Raw genomic sequence first — 21,449 nt, forward strand, 5'->3', positions numbered from 1 at the left:
CTGTGATGTGCTCCCGGGGTTTTTATTAAAAGCTGCCAACAGCAGCGTCGGGGGCGAGCGAGCGGCCTTCAGGTGAACAGTGAGTGTGTCAACACCTCAGGGCCCCCGCCGGGGGATTTAATGAGGTCAGTGAACAGACCCAGCACCTTATCTGGATCGTCATCTCCTCCTGTTTCTTACCTCCTTACTCACACAGGAGACCAACATCACGACGGGGAAAGAAATTGGCGAAAGTGGGGTCGACTGTTATGGAATTAAGAATACAATGTATGTGACGGATCATTTAAATGTGTAATTCAATGCTTAAAGCTGAATATTATGTATTTTTATTCTCCTTCTCTTCACATTCTCTGTCTCGTCTAGTGTAGATATACGACATGTTATGATGTCATGCATTGATTTGTATTTAAATATTTGCATGTATGCATGTATGGAATGCACTTATCCATTATGTATGCTATGTTGGCAACCCATGCATTATGAATGTTATGTTTTATCTGTATCATATTACATTTTTATTTCACGTTAAGCACCTTGTGAGTTTGATTTGGTTCAGGCTGCTCTGAAGCTGAAACTCAGAGATTGTTCTCCAGTACGACCTAAAGGAGGAGCATTGTTGTTACTAAGGTGACAGGAACATTAAACACCCATAAATCCACGTGCGAGTCATTTGAAATCCGAACAGCCAGCGGACGGAGGCACGGCGCCAGGAACGGGATCAGGATTTCGGCGTGAAGAAAAAAAAAAAAAAAAAAGGGATTTTGCACCTGGCCCACCCAGGAAGTCTGCGGCGACGCCTCGTCCTAAAGAGCCGTCAGCCTTCCCTTTAAGGTGGAGCCGACGTGGAAGAGCGGAGGGTGGCGACGTGGAAACCGGAGACTCGACAGTTACCCATTCTTCCTCCGCACAGGTGCTAAGCTAGCGTGTCTCCGTGTTGCAGGTGACTAATTAGAGTGGAACGGGGGGGGGGTCGGGTTTCATGCACAGATGTGCTGCTGTATGTACTGTACTCTCTCACACACACACACACACACACACACACACACACACACACACACACACACACACACACACATATATATATATAAATAAACACACACACACAGAGTAAACAACACAAGTCCTGTTGAGAGAGACACAAATAATCTATACAACACAGAACACCGAAGCGTCTTTGAAAGCAACACGAGCCGTCAGATGAACAGAACGCCGCCGCCGAGGGAGTCCATGTTGTTGTTCACTCTGGTAGATGTTTATGATGCTGCTTCTGTCTGCGTGGGCGGCGGAGGAGGAAGGTGCTAACACACTCTCTGGTAATCACGTTAGGAACTGCATCGCTTTCTCTTCCTGCTCTCTCTCAACACTAATGGACTGTACAGCCCTCCTCCTCCTCCACCTCCTCCACCTCCTCCTCCTCCTCCTCCACAAACACACTTACTGGCAGGTGTGGCATGTGGAAAAAAATCTGTTTTGTTTTACTTATATTGTTGCATAAGTCATATATTTGAGATTTGGACTGGTGGTTGGACAAAACCAACATTTTTAAGACATTTTTTCCCTTATTTTATTTTTTACATATATATATATTTTTGCCTTTATCAGAGAGGACAGCCTGAGAGTGAAAAAGAGGGTCGCCGGTCGGGGTCAAACCCGGGGACGCTGCACTGAGGTCAGCTCTACCCATTCATCTATCCAGTGTTTTTAAACGTGTCCTGCAGGAGGAGCGATCTAGAAAATAATCACAATTCCTTCCATCTCTGGCAGAAACGTGTTTAAAGGTCACTGAACACTCACCGATGATGTTGAGGGTGAAGTTGCTGTTGCTGCAGACGTGCCCGGCCGCGTTCTTGGCGCAGCAGTAGTACAGGCCGTTGTCGTCGGGGCTGGCGCTGGTGAAGGTGAGCGTCCTCTCCTTGTTGTTGATCTGGTGGCTCTTCTCCGTCAGCTTCACCCCGTCCTTGAACCACTGGCAGGTCGGCCTGCGAGGAGGGAGGGAGAACGGGAAGAGAGGGAGGGAAGAGCCGGGACGATGAATGAAAATCAAAAGAAAAGGGAGACACAAAGGAGATTTGAGGGGGGGAAGAAGAACATGAGGGCAGGAGAGAGGCTAAAGAAGTTGAACTTGAGGCGACAGTGTGTGTGTGTGTGTGTGTGTGTGTGTGTGTGTGTGTGTGTGTGTGTGTGTGTGTGTGTGTGCTCACCGTGGGTGTCCATCAATATGACAGCGCAACGTGACCGGCGCTGAGCTCTCGATCTCCCCTTCCGAGGCGGGCTCCTTTAAAGTCACGCCGCCGCTTTCCAGCCCTGCGGAGGAGGAGGAAGGAGAAGAGAGGAGGTTGGAGGAGGAGTGACTGGAGGAGAAATCGAGTTAAGTGGCCGTCCTGCCGTCTCTGACGAGTCGGGAACATCGCCGCCCGTGACTCATGCACGGGGAGACAAAAGCAGGGCGCTGCCGCACCGCCGGGTCAGCTTCCAGCGATCGGCATGCCGCCATCCTGCACTCACAGGAGCGAGCCGGCCTTTTTATGGATGGTTAATGGACAGCTCAGTGGCTCACTTAAGGCGGCTACTCTGCTGTCAGAGCCCATAAACTCAGGCAGAAGGGAAATGAACAACAAGGCAGCAGCAAACATATTTAGACTTTTTCACACCTTGTGGTTATCATTTTGAAAACGCTGGGAAAGTTCATCTAAACCTGATCGACAGCATCTTGAACGCATCGCTGCAGTGAGGAATGAGGGGGAACAGTGTGGTTTCACCATTAAGGCTTTGACCCCAGTGCACTCTGGGAAATATATATCAACTACATACATGTCAAGAAATCATCACGGCAGCAAATCACTCCTACGAGAAGGGAAACATAAGACCATCTGTCAGACTCCCAGCCAGACGAGGAGAGATATCCCATGATGCACTGAGGCATTCATCCCTCTGTCAATAAAAAAACAGGACGGCGGCGGCGGCTCCGGTACGCTGAGCCTCTCTGGTGTTGCCAGGAATTCAGAGTCGGCCATAAAAATGTCACATTTCATCTGAAGGAGATACTTTCTTATACGCTGATGAAATCTCCACCTGCTGCTGGTAGAGGTGAGAATGTTTCACCATTTCATGGTTTAAAGTTGGATTCTAGAAAAATATCATCACGAGTGTCTTGAAGAAGCTTGGAAGGTGAAAAATAACATGATGTGAAAAATTCAGGATACAAAAATACATTAAAAAACATGTATTTATGCTTTTTTTAATTCTGGGAGATTTATGATAATCTTATTTAAGATGTTTTTTTTGCAGTATGTTTAAGTGCCATTTGAAGAGTTGAAGCATAATTTGATAATTATCAGGATAATACTGTGAATCATGCATATTGTCCCACGCATACCATGTGTCATGATTCCTGCACGTATGGATGCTAATTCCAGGAAGTTTCATCAGCTCATTGTAATAAAGTAAACACACAAAAGGCAAGAGGAAACATTGACTGATGCTAAACTTTGCACAAATAAACTGTTTTGAGTATTTCTCAATTCTCAGTGACTCAATAATGAGTTCATGGTATCAAAAAAAAAATCCAAAATGCTTCCTGTTACAAAAACAAAACCGTCTGAGACTCGCTGCCTTTTTTATTCTCAGAGACATTCAGATTAAAAACAAATACATTTGACTGATTTTGAATAATATTTTGACTTTGTGAGCAGGATTACTGTCCATGACTCACAATATTTCCTAGAAAAAAGTTTTAATAATCCATGTTTTTGGGAAGTTCTTAGAACAATCTTGATTCTACTGGAGGAGTAAAACATATTGTTATAAAAAGATATCATTAAGTTATTGATGGAGTCTCCGTCTGTAATCCAGCCGTATGTTTCCTGCTGGATTTCCACGATACGAATACTTAATGAGAAGCAGGGCTGAGAGTAATTTAGGTGATAATAAATACGCTGCGGCTGGATGACGTGCAGCAACACTCCACCTGGCGTGGTTGCAGCATGCTGAGAGTGTTTCTCTGGGTTGCCCTGGGTTACGCTTTAAGTCCACGAGGGTTTTCGTCTGCATGTATGTTGTAAGACATTCCACCGCGCTGCGCTTCATTCCGATGGCCTGTGGCTGAATACTGCGGCTGCACCGCTGCATCGCTGCTGCTGGGTCATCTATGAAATATGTATGGCATGAGCCTCCACCTGAAGTCAGCATTAGGAGGGGGAGGGGTCACCACTGTGAGGTCAGAGGGGGCGCTAGAGGAAACCCTATCACGATTAATTACACACAGGAAGCTGGTATTACTCTGCATCCCGGGGGATCATGGGAAACCATCGCTACGGTAACAGCCCCGCTCATTTACTTCCTGCAAATGCAACTGTGTGTGTGTGTGTGTGTGTGTGTGTGTGTGTGTGGTGAAGTACAACATGGTGCGTCAGTATGAATGCATGCAAATATACTCAAATGTCTTTCTAGGGTTCTGCTGTAGATGTTAATTGGTTGGGGGTGTCAGTCAAGAGCTCCAGTAGCTGAGTGAAGGAGGAGGAGGAGGTGACGAAGGCCACCCTTAGCTATGGGGACCTGGATTCAGAATCCCAGACAGAGGTATTATTAGAGAACTGGATGCATAATGAGGCCGAGGAACCCAGACGGGGAAACGGTGAGTCACTGAGGAGGAGGAGGACGAGGTTCTTCAGCAGAGAGACATTCACATATAAAAATCAAACCAGTTGTTCCAACCTGCCTGGAGGAACAGGTGGGCGTTCCCACTATCAGGTGGTGTCAAACGGCTGCATTATAAAGTCATGTTTATGTGCGTTTTCCCGCCGTCTATTGCCAACTGAAATAATTCCACATACAGATTTAAACCTCTCTGTGCCGGGTCTTTTATTGGGATCAGCCCTCTCGACACTTTTAATATGTATAATATCTATAAGCAGCAAGAGACAGAAGAGACAGAGACCGTCTATGATACAAGTGTTGATGGAGCAGCTACAGTGTTGGAATAGCATACCTCCGATCGATCAGAACTCCATCCAGAAAACAAGCATTTTAAAAGTTATTTCCTAACAAACCACAAATTCAGACTTTTTACAAATCATCGTCAATACGTAGTTATTTCGGCATCATTTTTTATCTGTTTATTGCAGTTAAATCACAACAAATGTGTTTATTTTGGGTTCGTACCGCTGTAGTAAACCAGCCGATGTGCGTCAGTGAAATCCACTGGGTGGTGTTATGAACTCAGACAGGACGGTGTTTGATTACCCGGCGTATCCGAGACTTTCACAATGTGTAGAAAGCAGCAATGGTGGTTATTTCAACCGTGAGTGATGAAACATTGTCTGTGTCTAAGCCCCGCCCCCCTCCTCCTCCTCCTCCTCACCTCCGGTGTGAAAAAACACAAATGATCCTCCGGTCAAACTCACGCGAGTAACACAAGACGAGCAAACCTCTTAAAAGTAACCATGGTAATGAGGTAATCACAGTGTAGGACACGGTGCTTGACCTTCCCGACCTGACAATCATTGGAACAATGAGCACTTAACACGCACACGCACACACACACACACACACAACACTCACACTCACACTCACACACACAGTTTCTGCCACTCCTGACTCCATTTCTCCGACAGGTTCAAACCAAGTAAATTGAAGTTATTATTTAATTTCCACTTTGACCTGGATTTTCCTGACAGTCACGCATTTCTGAGCCTTTCTGCGGCGTCGTGGCTCCATTCACGGTTCAGGTTTCTTCAGCTGTCCACCCGGAACAAACAGAAGGCGCTCTTTCATAACCTATTAGTGGCAAATACTTCCCCGTAATCCCTCCCAGAATGCATGACTAAGTGTTGGAGCAGGCCCGCCGAGCTAACGCCATAATTAGGGGCGTATAATTATTATGTTGGAGGCAGAACAGGAAGCTCCATCAACACGGGGATGATAACGGATGAATTGTGAGGGGATATTGTGGAAAGGCAGATGCTCGGGCCATTCACTCCTCGCCGCGCCACAAGGCGACTGTGTGTTTGTGTCTGTTTCACTCGCTGAGCTGATTGGTTGCCATGGAGAAGGGTTTCTGCAATAGCAGGGCAATGGGGGTTTGTGTTCTCCAGAGGAGAGCTGGAGGGGGGGTTTAACTGACAGCGCCATGTGGGTATGGAAATAACTAAAACATGTGGCAGAGTGGCTTAATGTTGTTAACTGTGTGGCCTAGCGAGGGCCTGGGAAAAGCTGCTTTAGACGAGGTGTCAGATTTTATCAGCTGTGGCTGACGGGGGTCAACGTGCCGGGCTGCAAACTACCCAGAGAGATGCTGCTGCTGCTGGGGGAGAAGGTAAAGCATGGAAATGGAAGGAGGACGGGGGGGGGGGGCACTGACAACGGAGGAAAGTGACTCTGCAGGGGAGAAGCTGACGGATGGAGGTCATTAAGCAGGAGGAGCTGCAGGAACGATGACAGGATGTGAAAGAGTGAAGCTGCATGAGCGATTCGGCGTGGGATTCATAATAAATAATAATACAGAATAAAAGTGATTCACGATTATTATCCCAAAATATGCTTAAATCTCTTAAATAACACTGGAATCACTTCACATTTTGCTTTGAAACAAATATTGTTGCATCAGAGATGAAACATTTTTAAGAGAACATCCTTTTTAGCCAAAAACAATCAAATGATCTTAAATAAGATGATGAATTATAAAGTCTACCTGCATAAATAAAGGATAAATACATCATTACCGTAAATCCTCTAATATAGGCCCAGGCCTTTATTTACTCAAGCGCATCGCAGAACAATATTAGAGGATTTACGGTATTTAAATTAAATCAGGGTCCATTTTCACTTTTGCACCATGACATCAAGCTAGAGAGCCTTTTTTGATGAAATTCATGATATGATTATATGATATTTAGGACATTCCTGATCAACTTCCTGTGAGTGCAGTGAGTTCCTCCATCGCCCTGAGCGATCAATGAGGACGCTGTTCAATGCATCTGCTGAACAAATGTAGGTTAAGGACGCCTGCTGTGTGATTAAACCGAGATGGCGTGTGTACATGTGTGTGTGTGTACATGCTCTGTGATTTGAGAGATTAAACAGGAAGGTGGTGGTGGTGGGTGGGGGGGGGTCTCTACTGTATGTTTCCACTCTTCCCTCCGACCTCTGTCACTGATTTCAAAAACACTGTCAGTCTGCATCTCGTTACCGAGAGTCAAGCGAAGCGTCGCCTCCAGGACCAACAAACACGCTGACAATGGCGAGCACTGAGCTAGCGACGCCTCTGCTGGACGCCACGGAGACCCGGTGGGCCCGGGGCCGGGGACAAAGGGGATGTAGGGGGGGGTAAGAACCTCGATTAGTCAAAACAGAAGGGGGGATAATTACTCTGAATAACTCAACTGGCAGGATTTGCCCGCCCGCCATCGAGAGCAAGATAAATTAACTCTCTCTGTGCAGAGGGGGGAGGGGCAGCAATCTACTCCAGTACAGTCCATGTACAGTACAACCCCCCCCTCCCCCCCCCCCCCTAGCACGCAAACTAGCACACACATGACTGAACGCACATGCAGGGTTATCGCCAGAGGGGGGGGTCTCGGCTTTTAAGCCGTGCGCGGCTTTATCGCCCGTTAAATGTGTGTTGGGGAAATACGAGAACATCTGTCATAACACTGGTCTGATCCACCTAAAGTGATCCGGGGAGGGCCGGCCAATCACGACACGGAGACAAACACACAGACACATGTAGCATCACACAGCGTTATGAACCCTGAGGATTTATCTCCAGCGTGATACCTCGCCTCGTGTGTTTGATTTGGAGAAGTACGCGCTATAAATTATCCTTTAAACACGAGGACGGGAGGAGCTGTGCTGGAGGTGGTTTCCCCCCGTCTGAAGTCAAGGTTTACACTCCCGTCCTCTTTATCGGACACAAAGCTATCGATCTCACGGCTTCCAGCAGAACATACAGCATTTATATGAGCCTGCTGCTGTTATGTGTGCTGCAGGTCTGGGGGTCTGTAGTGGACTCACTAAAAGCCTCTTCAGGCAGCCGCTTTCAAAGGGCCTCCTTTTAAAAGCCACTTGGTGAGATGCCCCTTTTAACACCCCTCCGAGGCAGATGGAAGAGTCCATGCATGCAACACGCACGCTCATTAACACCAGTATAAAAAGAAAGATCACGTGCAAACATGTATTCCTGGTCAACTTACACTTTCTAAGTCTTTGTTGAACATTTAGTTCAAGTTGCATGATGATGATATTAGGGTTTGAAAACAAACTTCAATTAAAAGATCTGATATTGAATAATACTTCCTGTTTCCTCTGTGTTTGCCTCTGTTTGGCAGTATTTTAGATTTAAAAAGTATGGAGGGACAGAGGAGCAAAGCCAAATGCAAGATCGTGCAAACTAGAGGTCGAATATCACAAATCTGCAAACCCATCAAAGCAGACATCGGCCAGAAACGGCACCGGAGACTTTTACAGTCGAGTTACCGTCAGATTCTCCACGTGTCCAAAGAAATAAAGCGATAAAAACATTCATATGAAGGGTGTTCGGCGGTGAAAATGATGACTTCCGACGCTGCGTGTCAGATACTCCCGAACACGTAGGAGTCATGGCGTTGCAGAGAAAAGTTGCTTTAACTTGTGACAGCGGGACATCCAGAGCAACAGACCTCAGAGGTCACATGACCTCTGATCATGTGACCTGGTTCATATCTAGCTCTCTTAGCTGCAGGTTCACATTCAGTCATGTGGGGTTTCATGTTAAATAAATGCATTAATGCATTCAGATATTTAATAATGCACCAGGTTAGAGTTACATATTGGTACAATTTGCAACATGAGTTCTGTGAAAAATAACATAAATGTATGAAAATGATGGATATCAAATAGGAAATTGAATCGGGAACTTGTGATAATGATGATGAGATGGAGCTACATTTACCTTTAAGCTGCGTGAAGCAGCTGCAGATCAGAATGAACCATAACAATTAAGTTGTAAGCTGGTAAAAAAAGAAGAAAAAAAGCCTGTACGGCTGCGTCGAGCTTACAAGCTACACCTTAAACGTTACACACTAATCACCACCGTTGTAAATGTCACTGGAGACGTGAGCCCAGATGTTGCAACAAGAGATCACGTTGCATCTTATTTCACTCTCAGACTATATTTATATTGATTTTCTTCTAACGCCATGAAAAGAAAACTATTACCACTCTTGTATAAACAGGATTACGTGATTAAAGGCGACGAGGAATTGGATTTTTCTTAAAAAAGAATGAATGGAACATATTTCTTCCAGTAAAAACAAAGCCTCTCCAACGCTGTGGGAATATTAATGCCGTGGCGGAGAATAAAGTTTATTCTGGGTCACACTCCCGGCTCTGAAGGAACCGGTGTTTCGTGTCCAACTTGTTTCTTTTAAATCTGTGGGAGTGTGTCAGTTGAGCTTCATTGACACACTACATCATGTTGTAATTGCAGTTCCCTTCAGATGAGACGTTTGGAGGACTGATGTGTCTCTCCGGGGGGGGGGGTAAACCTCTGCTCTCTCTCCCCCCCCTCGCTCGCTCTCAGCTTGCTACTCGGCGGTCTGTTGTTGCAATCAGAGTAACATCACCGCAAAGAAAAAACCTCCAGCTAGAGGACAACATATTCCAGATGGAGCCATTCTTCACTGCTTTGCCTTTTTGTTGTCTTCATTGGCCACAATGCAAACTCTCCCTCTCTCTCCCCCTCTCTCTCTCTGAGACACAAAGGCTCTGAGTAACAACTGACACCTGAGGGCCTTCCACAATATGTGAATAAGGTTGTTATTTGTTCCAAACGGGGGCTGTGCACAATTCCCATGACTTCCTCTGAAACTTAAGTCATTGAAGTTTGTTAAAGTGGGCTAAACAACAAACCCCCTCCCCCCTCCTCCTCCCCTTTAACGGGACAACATGTCTAGAAAGTAACCCTGAGGAGGCCGGCGTTATGTAAACCTAAATAATTACATAGCTAGAAAGCAGTAAATCACAGCGCTCAGACAAAAGCCTTTTGATAGTATGAGGAAAAGAGAGTGTTGCACAACGGTGGAGGAAAAAAAAAAAAGTAAATTACAAGCAACAAGAAACACATGCTTGGTGGCGCACGGATCCAGTTTCCTTTGGAGCGAGGGAGAGGAAGGCAACAAGGTGGAAACATTCCTCCAGCTCATACTACCTGTCATCTTATACGCCCACTTTTTGTTTGGCTTTTTTTTTCTCATCCAGTAACTGGATGCGGAGCCATGATGAAACCCCGTCAGCCGGCTCATTTCTTTGTATTTAAGATGGAGGGTGAAGCACTCACACTTGATGTTGAAGGAGGCGTTGGTGGAGTGAAGAATCTCTCCGAGGACGGCGTTCCGGGCGACGCACACGAAGTTCCCGGCGTCCAGCCGCCGGTCCACGGCCGTGAACTTGAGGTTGCTGCCCTCCTGGAAGCGCCGCTCGCCGTTCTCCAGACGCGCGCCGTTGTGAAGCCAGCCGTAGGTGACGTCGGCCGGGTCGCTGACCTCGCAGCGCAGCATGGCGCTGCGGCCATGCAATGCATCCTGGGACTTGGGCTCCTTGGTGAACTGGATGGTGACGGCGTGGATGGACAGAACTGGAGAGGGGAAAGTAGATGACAGAGGATTAGAATGGGGCTGCTGTTCACATTTTACTGCTTTTTCCGTTGGTTAAGTGTTTGCCATGGCGACCACTTAGCCCCGCGGAGGAATGTGATGTTTAGACAATACTGGCGAGCCGTGAATTATTCTGTCGTAAAAATGATCAGACCCGACACAGAGAGAATACTCTTTCCCGTTAGCGAGGCTGTGACGCGAGAGGATGATCTAATAGACACACACACAGACAGACAGACACACACACAGTAGTGCCTCCAGGTCATGTGACATCGTCTCAGGACGACGCGTCTCTCAAACGAGACACGATGTGTTGCACACGCATCCTCACGCACGCTTAAATCTTTAATTTGCCCTCGTGATGCTGCGTACGAGCTTTTTCTGCTCTATTTAGTCTCATCGCTGTGGAGAGAAGTCAAGCAGAGTGCAACTTAGAAAACCACAGTCACTTTGATACGCCACGGTTATATATAAAAAATAAAAAAAAACACAGGAATATAAATCAGAGAGACAGGAGGACGAAGTCAGGGTGCGATCACGATTATCCCGAATGAAATAATCACGATATCCATCAAAATATACTTGAATCTCTTTAAAAATGGCACTAGAATCACTTTACATTTAGTTAAGGAGATAACATTTGTATTGTGAACATCCTTTTTAGTGAAAAGCAGGTTAATCATAAATGATAATCTCTCCCTGCATAAATACATTTAAAAAAAATGGCAACATTGTGTCTGTTTTTTAATCAGATGATACTGTCTATATGTTTTAAATCACTTGTCTACCATGATGATGAACTACACAGCTAGTATTTATCCCATACACGTCTTGACTGCAACTACTTTTTAGATTTTATTGCTGTTTGGTCTTGTTTCCTCGTTGTTTTCTCATTTCCCCATTTTTATTTTTCCTATTTTTTAATGCCAGTCAACCGGAATGATGTCTGAAACATCGCTACAGTAGAATGTGTTAAGAGTTATGATCCAAACAGTTAATATTCAAAGTCTATGATTTTAAATAAACTCTTTGAACAAGAAACACAAAGGCTTATTCCAGGTCATACACCTGGGAATTCTTGTATACACCGTGTTGAAAGTTCCTGAGACTTCCTGTTTAAACTTTAAAACGACCACAATGAACTCCTCATCAGCAGCCTTCTCCACGTGTCACGTGTCATGGCGGACCCTCATGAGCCGCTCCACCTAACACAATGTTATCATACCTGATGTCGAGGTTTGTTATCACAAGGGACGGTCGATTGAGCGTACCTCCACCTGCGTACCGGCCTCTCTGTGTGTGTGTGTGTGTGTGTGTGTGTGTGTGTGTGTGTGTGTGAGCAGGACGGCAGCCAAGTAAAAAAAAACGGGATCTTTCAATAATATTGCATCAAGGAGCCCGTTGAAGATGAGCCAAGGTGTAATTCCTCCGTCTTTGACCCTCCTCATGCAGCTCTTCATCAGGCTCACCTTTGTCTCAGCTGCAGGTGGCTGGAGCTGACAGACAGGCAGGCAGACAGACAGGCTGGTCAAACACACAGTAAGACAGCAAGAGAGGCCAGCTGGGACGAGGACAAATCATTTCCCCTCAAATGCCCCTCAACATATATTTTACAGAACCAAACCCTTGGCTTAAGACGAGCACCTCAGCAGGTAACGTCAGACAAGGTGGGGAAGCGGATTCAGACGGCTTCAACCTGATTATGGATTCACATACTTTGCCAGAAATATGGTGGAATGTCTGGCGCGTCGAGTGTTTTTGCTCCCGAAAAGAAATATCCGTTAACTAAACACGTCTCGTACGGATGGAACCGTCACTTCTCTGGTGTTGAAGCACAAATCCACAGGCAAATACCTTCCGCCACGACATGAGAGAGAGATCCTCAGCACTCAACAGCAAGATAACTAACAATAAGTTCACCGTGGTGAACTTGTGAATCTTCAATATCGTCATGAGTGACTTGAAGAAGCTGTCTAGCTCATTATCGTGGTAGAGAAAGGAAAAATAGAGCCTGATTAAATAAATACAGCAAAAAGTAAAAAATATGTGATATCAGTCTATTTGGCTGATTATCAAATAATATCATAAATTGCAATTATTTTGTCCAGGATGATCATGACATGACATTTTCAACAATCTGCTTTAAATAATCTACTAAAATGGGACAAATCGTCAGATATATCGCTTCAACAAAAACCCTGAGGATCTTACAGACAATATGTCACATTAATGGATGCTTTTATTACTTTTAGATCCAGACATCCACAAGAGCACATTTTTATATAGAACAAAACACTTTAACCCGTTCAAACATCGAGGGACGCTCAGACAACGAGTGCATCTTGTTTTTAATTTCAGCAGGTCTGGACCAGCCAGCCGGATCGATGGCTCCTTCGGGGGATCTGAGTATTAAACAGGTCGCAGCCCAGCGGCTTTCCCTTTCAGCTGTAAATACAACGTGGGAAAGACGTCTGACAGAATCCCCGGGAGACACACCTGCTGCAAGAAGATTGGCTTTTACTTCACCGTCTGCCGGAGAAATGTCTCACTTGGGATGAAACTTCACCTCCTCGCCTCCATTTGAACCATCGAGACTGAAGAGCCGTCCGTCTCACTTTATTTCCGTGGAGAGAGTTTATATTCAATCGCCGGTTCTTCACGACTCTTTTTCTCCAGCTTCTCCGAGGATTAGCTGCTTTTCTCCGTTTTTACATCATTGTAAGTTCAAATATATCAGTTGGAGAATTGAGCCAAACTCAAAAGAGGTCACTATGGGCTTTATTTATATAAAAGTAAGCCTAAGTTCATAAATCAGACTCTCTCTGACGATTCCCCTTTTAAGAGGCAGAGAATGTGTTCCATCTGTATGAACTGGGATAAAAAAGGCAGCAGATGGGCTGGAAACGCCAGCAAGTAAGTCATCGCCGACATCCACCTCAAACAATCCATCATGTTCACAGGCGGCACACGCCGACGCCAACGTTACAGCTGGGCAGCGAGTCGGCACGCCAAACTTCCATCGCACCGAGAATCCTCGGTCTGCCGACACACAGATACCAGGATCACGGAGAGAGAGAGAGAGAGAGACTATCACACAGATACCAGGATCACGGAGAGAGAGAGAGAGAGAGACTATCACATCTGAGGACGTCTGCCAAGTTCTACTGAGATGTTGAAAGAAGGGAAGGAACCGTGACCTACATCACCTCCTCTCACCATAACCACGTCATCGACTCATCATACACAAGACCTCAGTAACCTCTACGTTATCAACTTATCTTCTCCATATTTTGTGCGATAAGACGAAATGTGAAAATGATCACGTTCCTGTCATACATCGTACAATAAGTCGATAGCGTAAAAATGACAGAGGTAGTGTCTGTTTGTTACCTGATGAGCCAAAAACGTAAAAAATATTGAGGTTGTGTCCATATATTGCAAAATAAGTCAATAACTTAAAATGTCTGAGGTCATGTCCATAAATCATACAAAAAGCTGACGACATGAAAATGGTCGAGGTTGTGTTCATACATCGTTCTGTAAATCAATAACCTAAGCATTGTGGCAGCCCGTCTTCATATTTAAACAAGTATAGACATGGAACACACACACACACACACACACACACACACACACACACACACACACACACACACACACACACACACACACACACACACACACACACACACACACACACACACACACACACACACACACACACACACACACACACACAGTTCAGTTAGGTTGTTTCCACCGAGTCACACGGGGGCAGAGGAGAGAGAGAGAGAGAGAGAGAGAGAGAGAGAGAGAGAGAGAGAGAGAGAGATTGAACTGAACAGAGAGAGTTTCTAACAGATAAGCGGGGCTGATGCTATCCAAACCCCTACTGAGGCCTTTAAGTGGACGAGGTTCAAAGAAAGAGTTACAGATAAAAGGCTAAACAAACAGCGAGGGGAGGGGGGGGGGGGGGTCTTCAATTCAAAGACTGAGGGTAAACTTCGAGATTATACCAATTAATATTTTCACTATTGGTTAATTGGTAATTGTTTTTAGGATAAATAGTTTAGTCCAAAATGTCAGAAAATATAAAAAATCCAAATCCCAAAGATATTGGATCAACAATGATCTAAAAGCCTGAAATGTGAGAAGCTGAAACCAGGAAATGAGCAGCATTTTTTAAAGTTTCTGTTGACTCAATTAAAAAATGTAGTCTTTTTATTTTCAAAACCAGCGAGCTTCATAAATGTTAAGGAATATGCCGTCGATCAAAGAAAAGCTGTTGCGGTGCAACGCGAGGCTTCAAACAGGAGTCTTCCCTCTCTCGGCTAAATCAATATGCACTTCCCGGGAAAAGCTTGCAAACGGATCCGCTAATGCACCTGAGGTAGCAGCCGTCGTCATGAAATATTAATCGTTGTTCAACATAGTTTTGAGTTTCCCTGGATTTCGATCGAGGTATCTGGAAAAGGAGGTTCGGAAAGTAGGTTAAAGACGTAGAAGTGCTGAGAGGGGGTACGATGTCTGCACACGGGGATTCTCCTCTTCATCTCGCCGCACCGCCGACCCCATTAAGGCGAGCTCGGCTGTCAGGTTGGCGAGTCGCCTTTAAGTCGCCCTGACAGACAGAACCGACCCCATAATGGGCTCATCAGCAGCCCCGACGCCTCCCCTCCTCTCCTTTTCTTCGACTCCTGTCTGCTGGCAGGGCCCAGAAGAGGCCGAGTGGAATCGAATTTCCAGAAAAACAACGCGGTATCGTCGGCGAAAGGGTGGAATGCGAGGCTGCGCGGAGAAAGTGTGTGTGCATTAACAACAAAATCAATATCCAGATAAGAGAAAACCGTCAGAAGTTAGGACACACAGGCCTTCATTGTGCCGGTGAAAGTTGTTGAAGCTGAAACCATCTGTAAGATAAGAGCCTTAATGCCTCAAAGAGGGCGTCACCTAAATCTGTGGAGGTCCTGTAATCAGGAGGGGGTGCGCCGTCTCCAGCGGGCCAGCCAGGGTGACGACAACCAGGGATGACACGCATGCCTGAGGCGGCAAGGGGTTAAAAAAAGGGAGAAGACGCCCGCACATGCATGGACGCAAAAAAAAAAAAAGCACCCACAAATACTTGGCACCAGGCACACCCATGTCTCCCCCACCCTTGGGAGCACAGAAAGCCCCTATGTGTGTGATTTCACAGCCGCGGTGGACCGCGTCGGAGCGAGACAGCTGCTCTGAAATGTTTTAGGAGTGACAGGTCGGCAGAATGGCGAGGGGGGGGGAGGCGTCGCACTAGTGAGTGTTGCTGACGGGGCGTGAGACTGGAGACCGGGAGCGTGGCTGCTTTTAGATGTTTATCTCAAGACGAAGCCTCGGAGCCCTCGGGCAAACACGCAATATCCCAGAATCAGACCGATCCATTAAACGTCGTCAAACACCGAGTTTAAAAAGTCTAATCCACGTAAACAGCTCCCAGCCTGCCATGGTTAATGAAGACTCCCAACCCGTGATCACTCTATTTTCATGGCTCCCCCCCCAGACACAAAATCTACATAACCCAATTAAGGATGAAAGCAGCAACTCCAAGACAACTCTCTTTTCTTCTTTTTTTTTTTGCAACTTCAAAAAGAGTAGAAGAGAGGAGCGATCAGAGCGCCTCTGATTGGATCAATTATTAAGTCTGAGTTTGCATGAGATCTGACAGAGAGTTTGTTTGAAAGCAGAATGAAACAAGTTATTCGGTTAATGGTTATCACAAGGTCAGACATGGACCAGATTCTTTCAACATACAAACTCTTTATTTTGGCAGCTGCTGTGGCGTCTTACGCTGCAGGACACATAAATCTAATTTTCAGGGTGGATCCTCCTCTTCATAGTTAGGCTCGTTTAACGAGGCGCGCCATTAAACAAAGTCAGGAACACCAGCAGTGGTGGCGGTGGGGGGGTTAACACGAAGATCATATTTTCATTTACAGCAATTTCTGCAGATTCCTGCTGGCTTAACTGGAATGCCGAGATCAGCATTCCTGCCAGGCTGGATGTCCCACGGCGAAAGGGCGGGAGGGAGAGGAGGAACGTCCTCATCGTCAGGAGAAGACAGTCAAACAGTTTAAACCTATTTGGAAATAAGTCCCAGGTGTTGAACGGAAACACCTGAAATTGCGTTTGAAATCGATCATTCACTCCTCGCTGCTGACTCTCCAGGGAGTTCTACGTAGAGGAGTATATCGTCAGCATAAAAACACACTTTTGGACACTACTTGGGTCGTTTCCGTTGGGCTGTTCATTGCGACATTTCTGTCGCACAATTAAAACACGCCAACTTAAAGTTAACAGTGGCTGGTGGACCGACATTATGTTTTTTGTAATAAATACATATTTTAAGCTAATTTGTTGCAATCTAAGTTCCCCTGTAAGCAGCGATGCCCCATATACTTCTAGGGCTTTTATTGTGAAATGTAAGAATGAAAAGAGCGGCACACACTCCTGTTGTCAAAGTGGATGCAATAAGCGTATTATCCCTAATTAGTAAACAAATACATAATGTGACCGTCTGTGTTGTGAAGTCACATTAAATATTATTTGTGCATCGCAAACCCTGGATTTGTCTCAATCGCGCTGCCTTCTAACGTCGTTCCTTTGGTGCAATGCATGATGGTATATAGTGTTCGGTTAGTGACCGTCCTTCAAGATGAATTGTTGGATACTTTGAGGTCTCTATATAGAGTATAATAATCCTCACTATATATTCGGACAGCAGTACAACATGGCTTACTCATAAGAATAGCAGGCCCTATGCAGCAGTAATAAAGATGGATAGAATCACTGATTTTTAATGATAAAATCTTCTTACAGAATATTATCAAATTATTCCAGATGAGAATAATCAAATGCTAAATATTTGAGATACAGCTTGGAGACTCTACTTGACCCATATTAGTTCTAAACAGCGGTAGCATGAATTCCAGGTGTTGTAGCATCTCTGCATCATTAGCAGTAACCACATGGCGGCCAAATAAGACCTACGTTACAGAACAATCCATCATATCTTTGAGGACGTCTCAGAGGTGCCGGCTTGGATGAGCGTGGCGTTGGCATGTGTGGCAGGAGGCCGATAACCATCTGTCACGGCACGAGAGAAAAAAAGTTTCTTCATCCACGCTGGTGTTTCGGTGGATGAAGACGTCAGTGAGATGAATGGGAGCGAGGATGAAGGGCAAACGGGATGCTCCGAAAGCCCACCGAGGGACGATTTGCTTCCCTCGGCTGCCTCTTTGAAAACCGGCTGGCACGGAACCCCAAAAGAGCGCTGCGTTATGATTTATTAAGATATATTAAACAATTTAAAATCCTGCTGCAACAGGAAATGCTAAAAGAAGACTAATTATGTGGTTCTAAATGATGATTCCAGACAGAAAAAGCAGTGTATTCAGCTACATGTCATGCTCCGCTGCCCCCCTGGTCAGTATTTTTAACAATGCTGCGTGTCAGATAAGGTTTGGCATCTCCGGGTAACAATCACGTCGAGGAGTCAGCGGAGCGTGAAGCTGGAACGCCGCTCCGGACATTTCATCCTTATTTAACGCGACAGCGGAGACGTGGAACAAGACAGAAGTCAGACCAGGTAAGACGTCTCTGTCACAACAGACCCGACCGACTTACTGACCTCTAAAACAGGAGATGAAGGGGCAGGAGTGGAGGGAGCTCATGTATTTATTACTAAATGAGTCCAGAGCTGCAACTTACTTTGCTTTTGTTATTGATTAATCATTTACTGAAAGGTTCAAATTGGTTGTTTTTTCCCCAACCAACAGAAATCCCCAAATAATCAATTCAATGGGAAATGAATATGAATGGCATGATATGTATTTGTAACATTAAAATAATTTAAAAAATATTTTCCTGATAATCTTAAACATAAAAGTCTTAAAATGACAATTTTTTAAAATATATATTGTTTTACTTTATATCCCTTTTTTAATGAAAAACAATAAAATATTCCAAAATAAGATTATCATTTTTTTTTAAATAAGGCTCTATTTTTCACTTCACCACTATGATATGATATGATCGACAGCACTTTCAAGTCACTTGTGAGAATATTTAGAATTAATCCCGATAATGGAAAATCACCACGATCAACTTATTGTGAGCTTTTTTTAATTGCAATCAAAAAATAAAATGGATAAAAATCCTATAAATAAGAAAACAGACAAATCTTCACCCCTCAAACTTAGTTTAGAAGAAGTGACCTTTAAAAGTGACCTCAGAGCCTCATACCAGGTAACATTCAGGTGCGAACACATAGACAATGTCCAACCAGCACCAGAGCCCCCCCACTCAATCTAGGATCAAAGTAATACAAAAGAACGAGTCCCTGCTGTCTCTTTTAATTACTTTCAGACCCCCCCCCCCCCCCGGTAGCGTTTTCTTCTTCCCTGCGTGGCGTCCATCAGCCGATCACATCTCCATGTTCCTTCCTCTGCTTTCTAATTGAAAAACCAACGTTCACGAGCAGCCGATCCGCCGTGCACACCCGCCACCTTAATACAATACCGCTGCTCTTATTGTGGCGGGTAATTGCACTTCACTCTGCAAAAAGCCCACTTGCCTCGTGTGCAAAGAAGCCCGGGCTCATTATAGCAATCCCTCCCCGAGATGGGTTTGTGCCCGTCGCTCCGCTGACAGCAGGAAGCCAGCTCTGCTCCCATTAGACCAGAGTCCCAAACCTCCCCCCCCCCCCCCCACCGGCTTATTATCAGGGAACATTGGCATGGCAACCGGCACGCAACCTCTCCAGGTGGACCGTCGCTCAACCCTCGAAACGGCACCGACAGTGATCTGGAACAGCCTCGGTGGAATATCTTCTGTCTCTCTGACTTAAAAACTGTCATCACCAACGACACTCGGCTGCATGACGAAGAGGCAGAAGACGTGTTTTCTCCAACGGCGTGAATGAAAAGCACGCCTCTCTGCCTTTGAAATGAAGAAGAGCTCCATAAGGTCGCCAATAAAATAACACTGGTGTAAGTGGGCGTCGGCCATGAATCTCTTAATAAGCGCGCCGGGTGGCGGTCAGCGGCATCAAAGCGTTGGCTTGACTCCACCCAAACGCTTCTACGCGTGTAGCTCTAATAGGCCACCCATCCTCGGCCATTACCGCCTCATTACCAAGTGTAAGAGGAGGCCTGCAGCGGGCTCCGGGCCCAGACCCAGGACTGGGACTAGTTTGGCCCCTGAGGAACTCTAGCAGGGATGTTCATTATAGAACCATCCGGAGAAAGATGCTCAAGTGTTTTTCTAAATACCTCTATTTTCAGGGTTCCTACACCTTCTCCAAAGTCAAATTCAAGCACTTCAAGGTGCATTTCCATGCTTTTCCAGCCCCTTCCAGCTGTGGTAAACTCCATATTTGTACCAATCCAATGGTCAGTATTCAGTCTACTTATTATGTCACTTGTTCATCACATTAAATGAGATGTTATTGTCCTCTAAACAACCAACATGATGTTTGGAGACAGCTTTTTACAGAAGGACCACAAATGAAAGGAAAACTAATTCCACTAACAGATCCACAGAAATATAATCACCAACTATTTTCATCATCTGTTCATCATCAAAAGGCATTTTTCATAAAGAAATGTCAGAAAATGCTGTTTTCAGTCCCTCAGATATCTCTGTGTTCTATCTTAAATATCATCACATAGAACACACATTTCAAGCACTTTATTCTAAATCTAAGCACTTTTCAAACCTTGAAAACTCCACACTAAAATTCAAGTTATTTCAAGGATTTCCAGCACCCGTATCAACCCTGTATTTTCTGATAGTTCTGTTCACAAAATGATACTTTAGACTTTGTAGAAGTCTTTCCATTAAGCACTGTTGCTCTTGAAGTACTACTTTACTCAGATGAGGACCTAACACTTGTTCTATTTTTAGCTCTTACTTTATCAGCAATGATACGTTGTGGTTTCTTTGTTTCCTTCTTTTGACAAATGTACTTATTGTAAGTCTCTTTGGACAAAAGCGTCTGCTAAATGACCTAAATGTAAATGTAAGTGATCGACTCTCTCCTTTCATCTCACAGCCGAGGTCATTCATCTCCAACGCCGAGCTTTAGCGTAGCATCACGATGTCGTGCTACACGTTATGGCGTGAGGCGTTCACGGACAGATGGAGCTTGAGAAGCCTTTCGGAGAAACACAAGCCCCGTCTCTCGTCATCCCCCCCCCCCCGCTGCTCCGTCCCTCTTCACCAGCCTTCATAACTGTCATGCTGCATCTAAAATAGAGACATCTGAGCACGGCCGAGCTCTCGCCGATTTTCAACACCCACTCATAAAAAAGGGCCGACTGTTGAAACACAGGCAGCCTAATGCATCGGTGTGTAATCCACGCAGGGCGACTCGGCGAGGACAGAACATGAGCCCAGGAGGAGGAGGAGGAGGAGGGGAAGTTTGTCTAGGAACGCCTAAAAACGATGAAGATGAAAAAAACTTTGCGGCGTCTATAGATCTGAAAGGGACCATGGGTAATAATACCCATGGTGCACAGCAATCTGGAGCCACAACCGACCCCTGCAGCTGTGCTCTAGCGAGGCGGGACTGAATATAAGAGCAATTATTAGATTAAAGCGGATTAGGCTTTGCTCAGGTAAAAGCAGGTTGGGTCATTCTGGTCTCTTTGGTCCTGGAAAACTTGGGCACTAATCCAGTAATGACACCGCTTTTAGAGGGAAAGCGAAGTCTAGCCGCGGAGAACAAAGGCGGCCATTTCTTCTACATGTGTTTTAATTCTTTCCGCCCCCTCCTCCGTATATAAAACA

General features: G+C 45.4%; 1 protein-coding gene across 2 annotated transcripts in view; it reads right to left on the bottom strand.

Annotated features, from left to right (window-relative positions):
- Positions 1 to 21,449, bottom strand: part of ptk7b (protein tyrosine kinase 7b) — a 67,037-nt gene that overhangs the window by 11,909 nt on the left and 33,679 nt on the right. For both annotated transcript variants that reach the window (XM_084020799.1, XM_084020798.1), the window contains exons 2-4: positions 10,313 to 10,609; positions 2,202 to 2,304; positions 1,795 to 1,979 (exon numbers count right to left, since the gene is read on the bottom strand). In XM_084020799.1, coding sequence (XP_083876925.1) covers positions 1,795 to 1,979; positions 2,202 to 2,304; positions 10,313 to 10,609 — 585 coding nt within the window. The remainder of the gene's footprint in view (positions 1 to 1,794; positions 1,980 to 2,201; positions 2,305 to 10,312; positions 10,610 to 21,449) is intronic.

Source organism: Eutrigla gurnardus (genome assembly GCF_963514095.1).
Source record: "Eutrigla gurnardus genome assembly, chromosome: 11".
In the NCBI taxonomy this organism is placed as follows: Eukaryota; Metazoa; Chordata; class Actinopteri; order Perciformes; family Triglidae; genus Eutrigla; species Eutrigla gurnardus.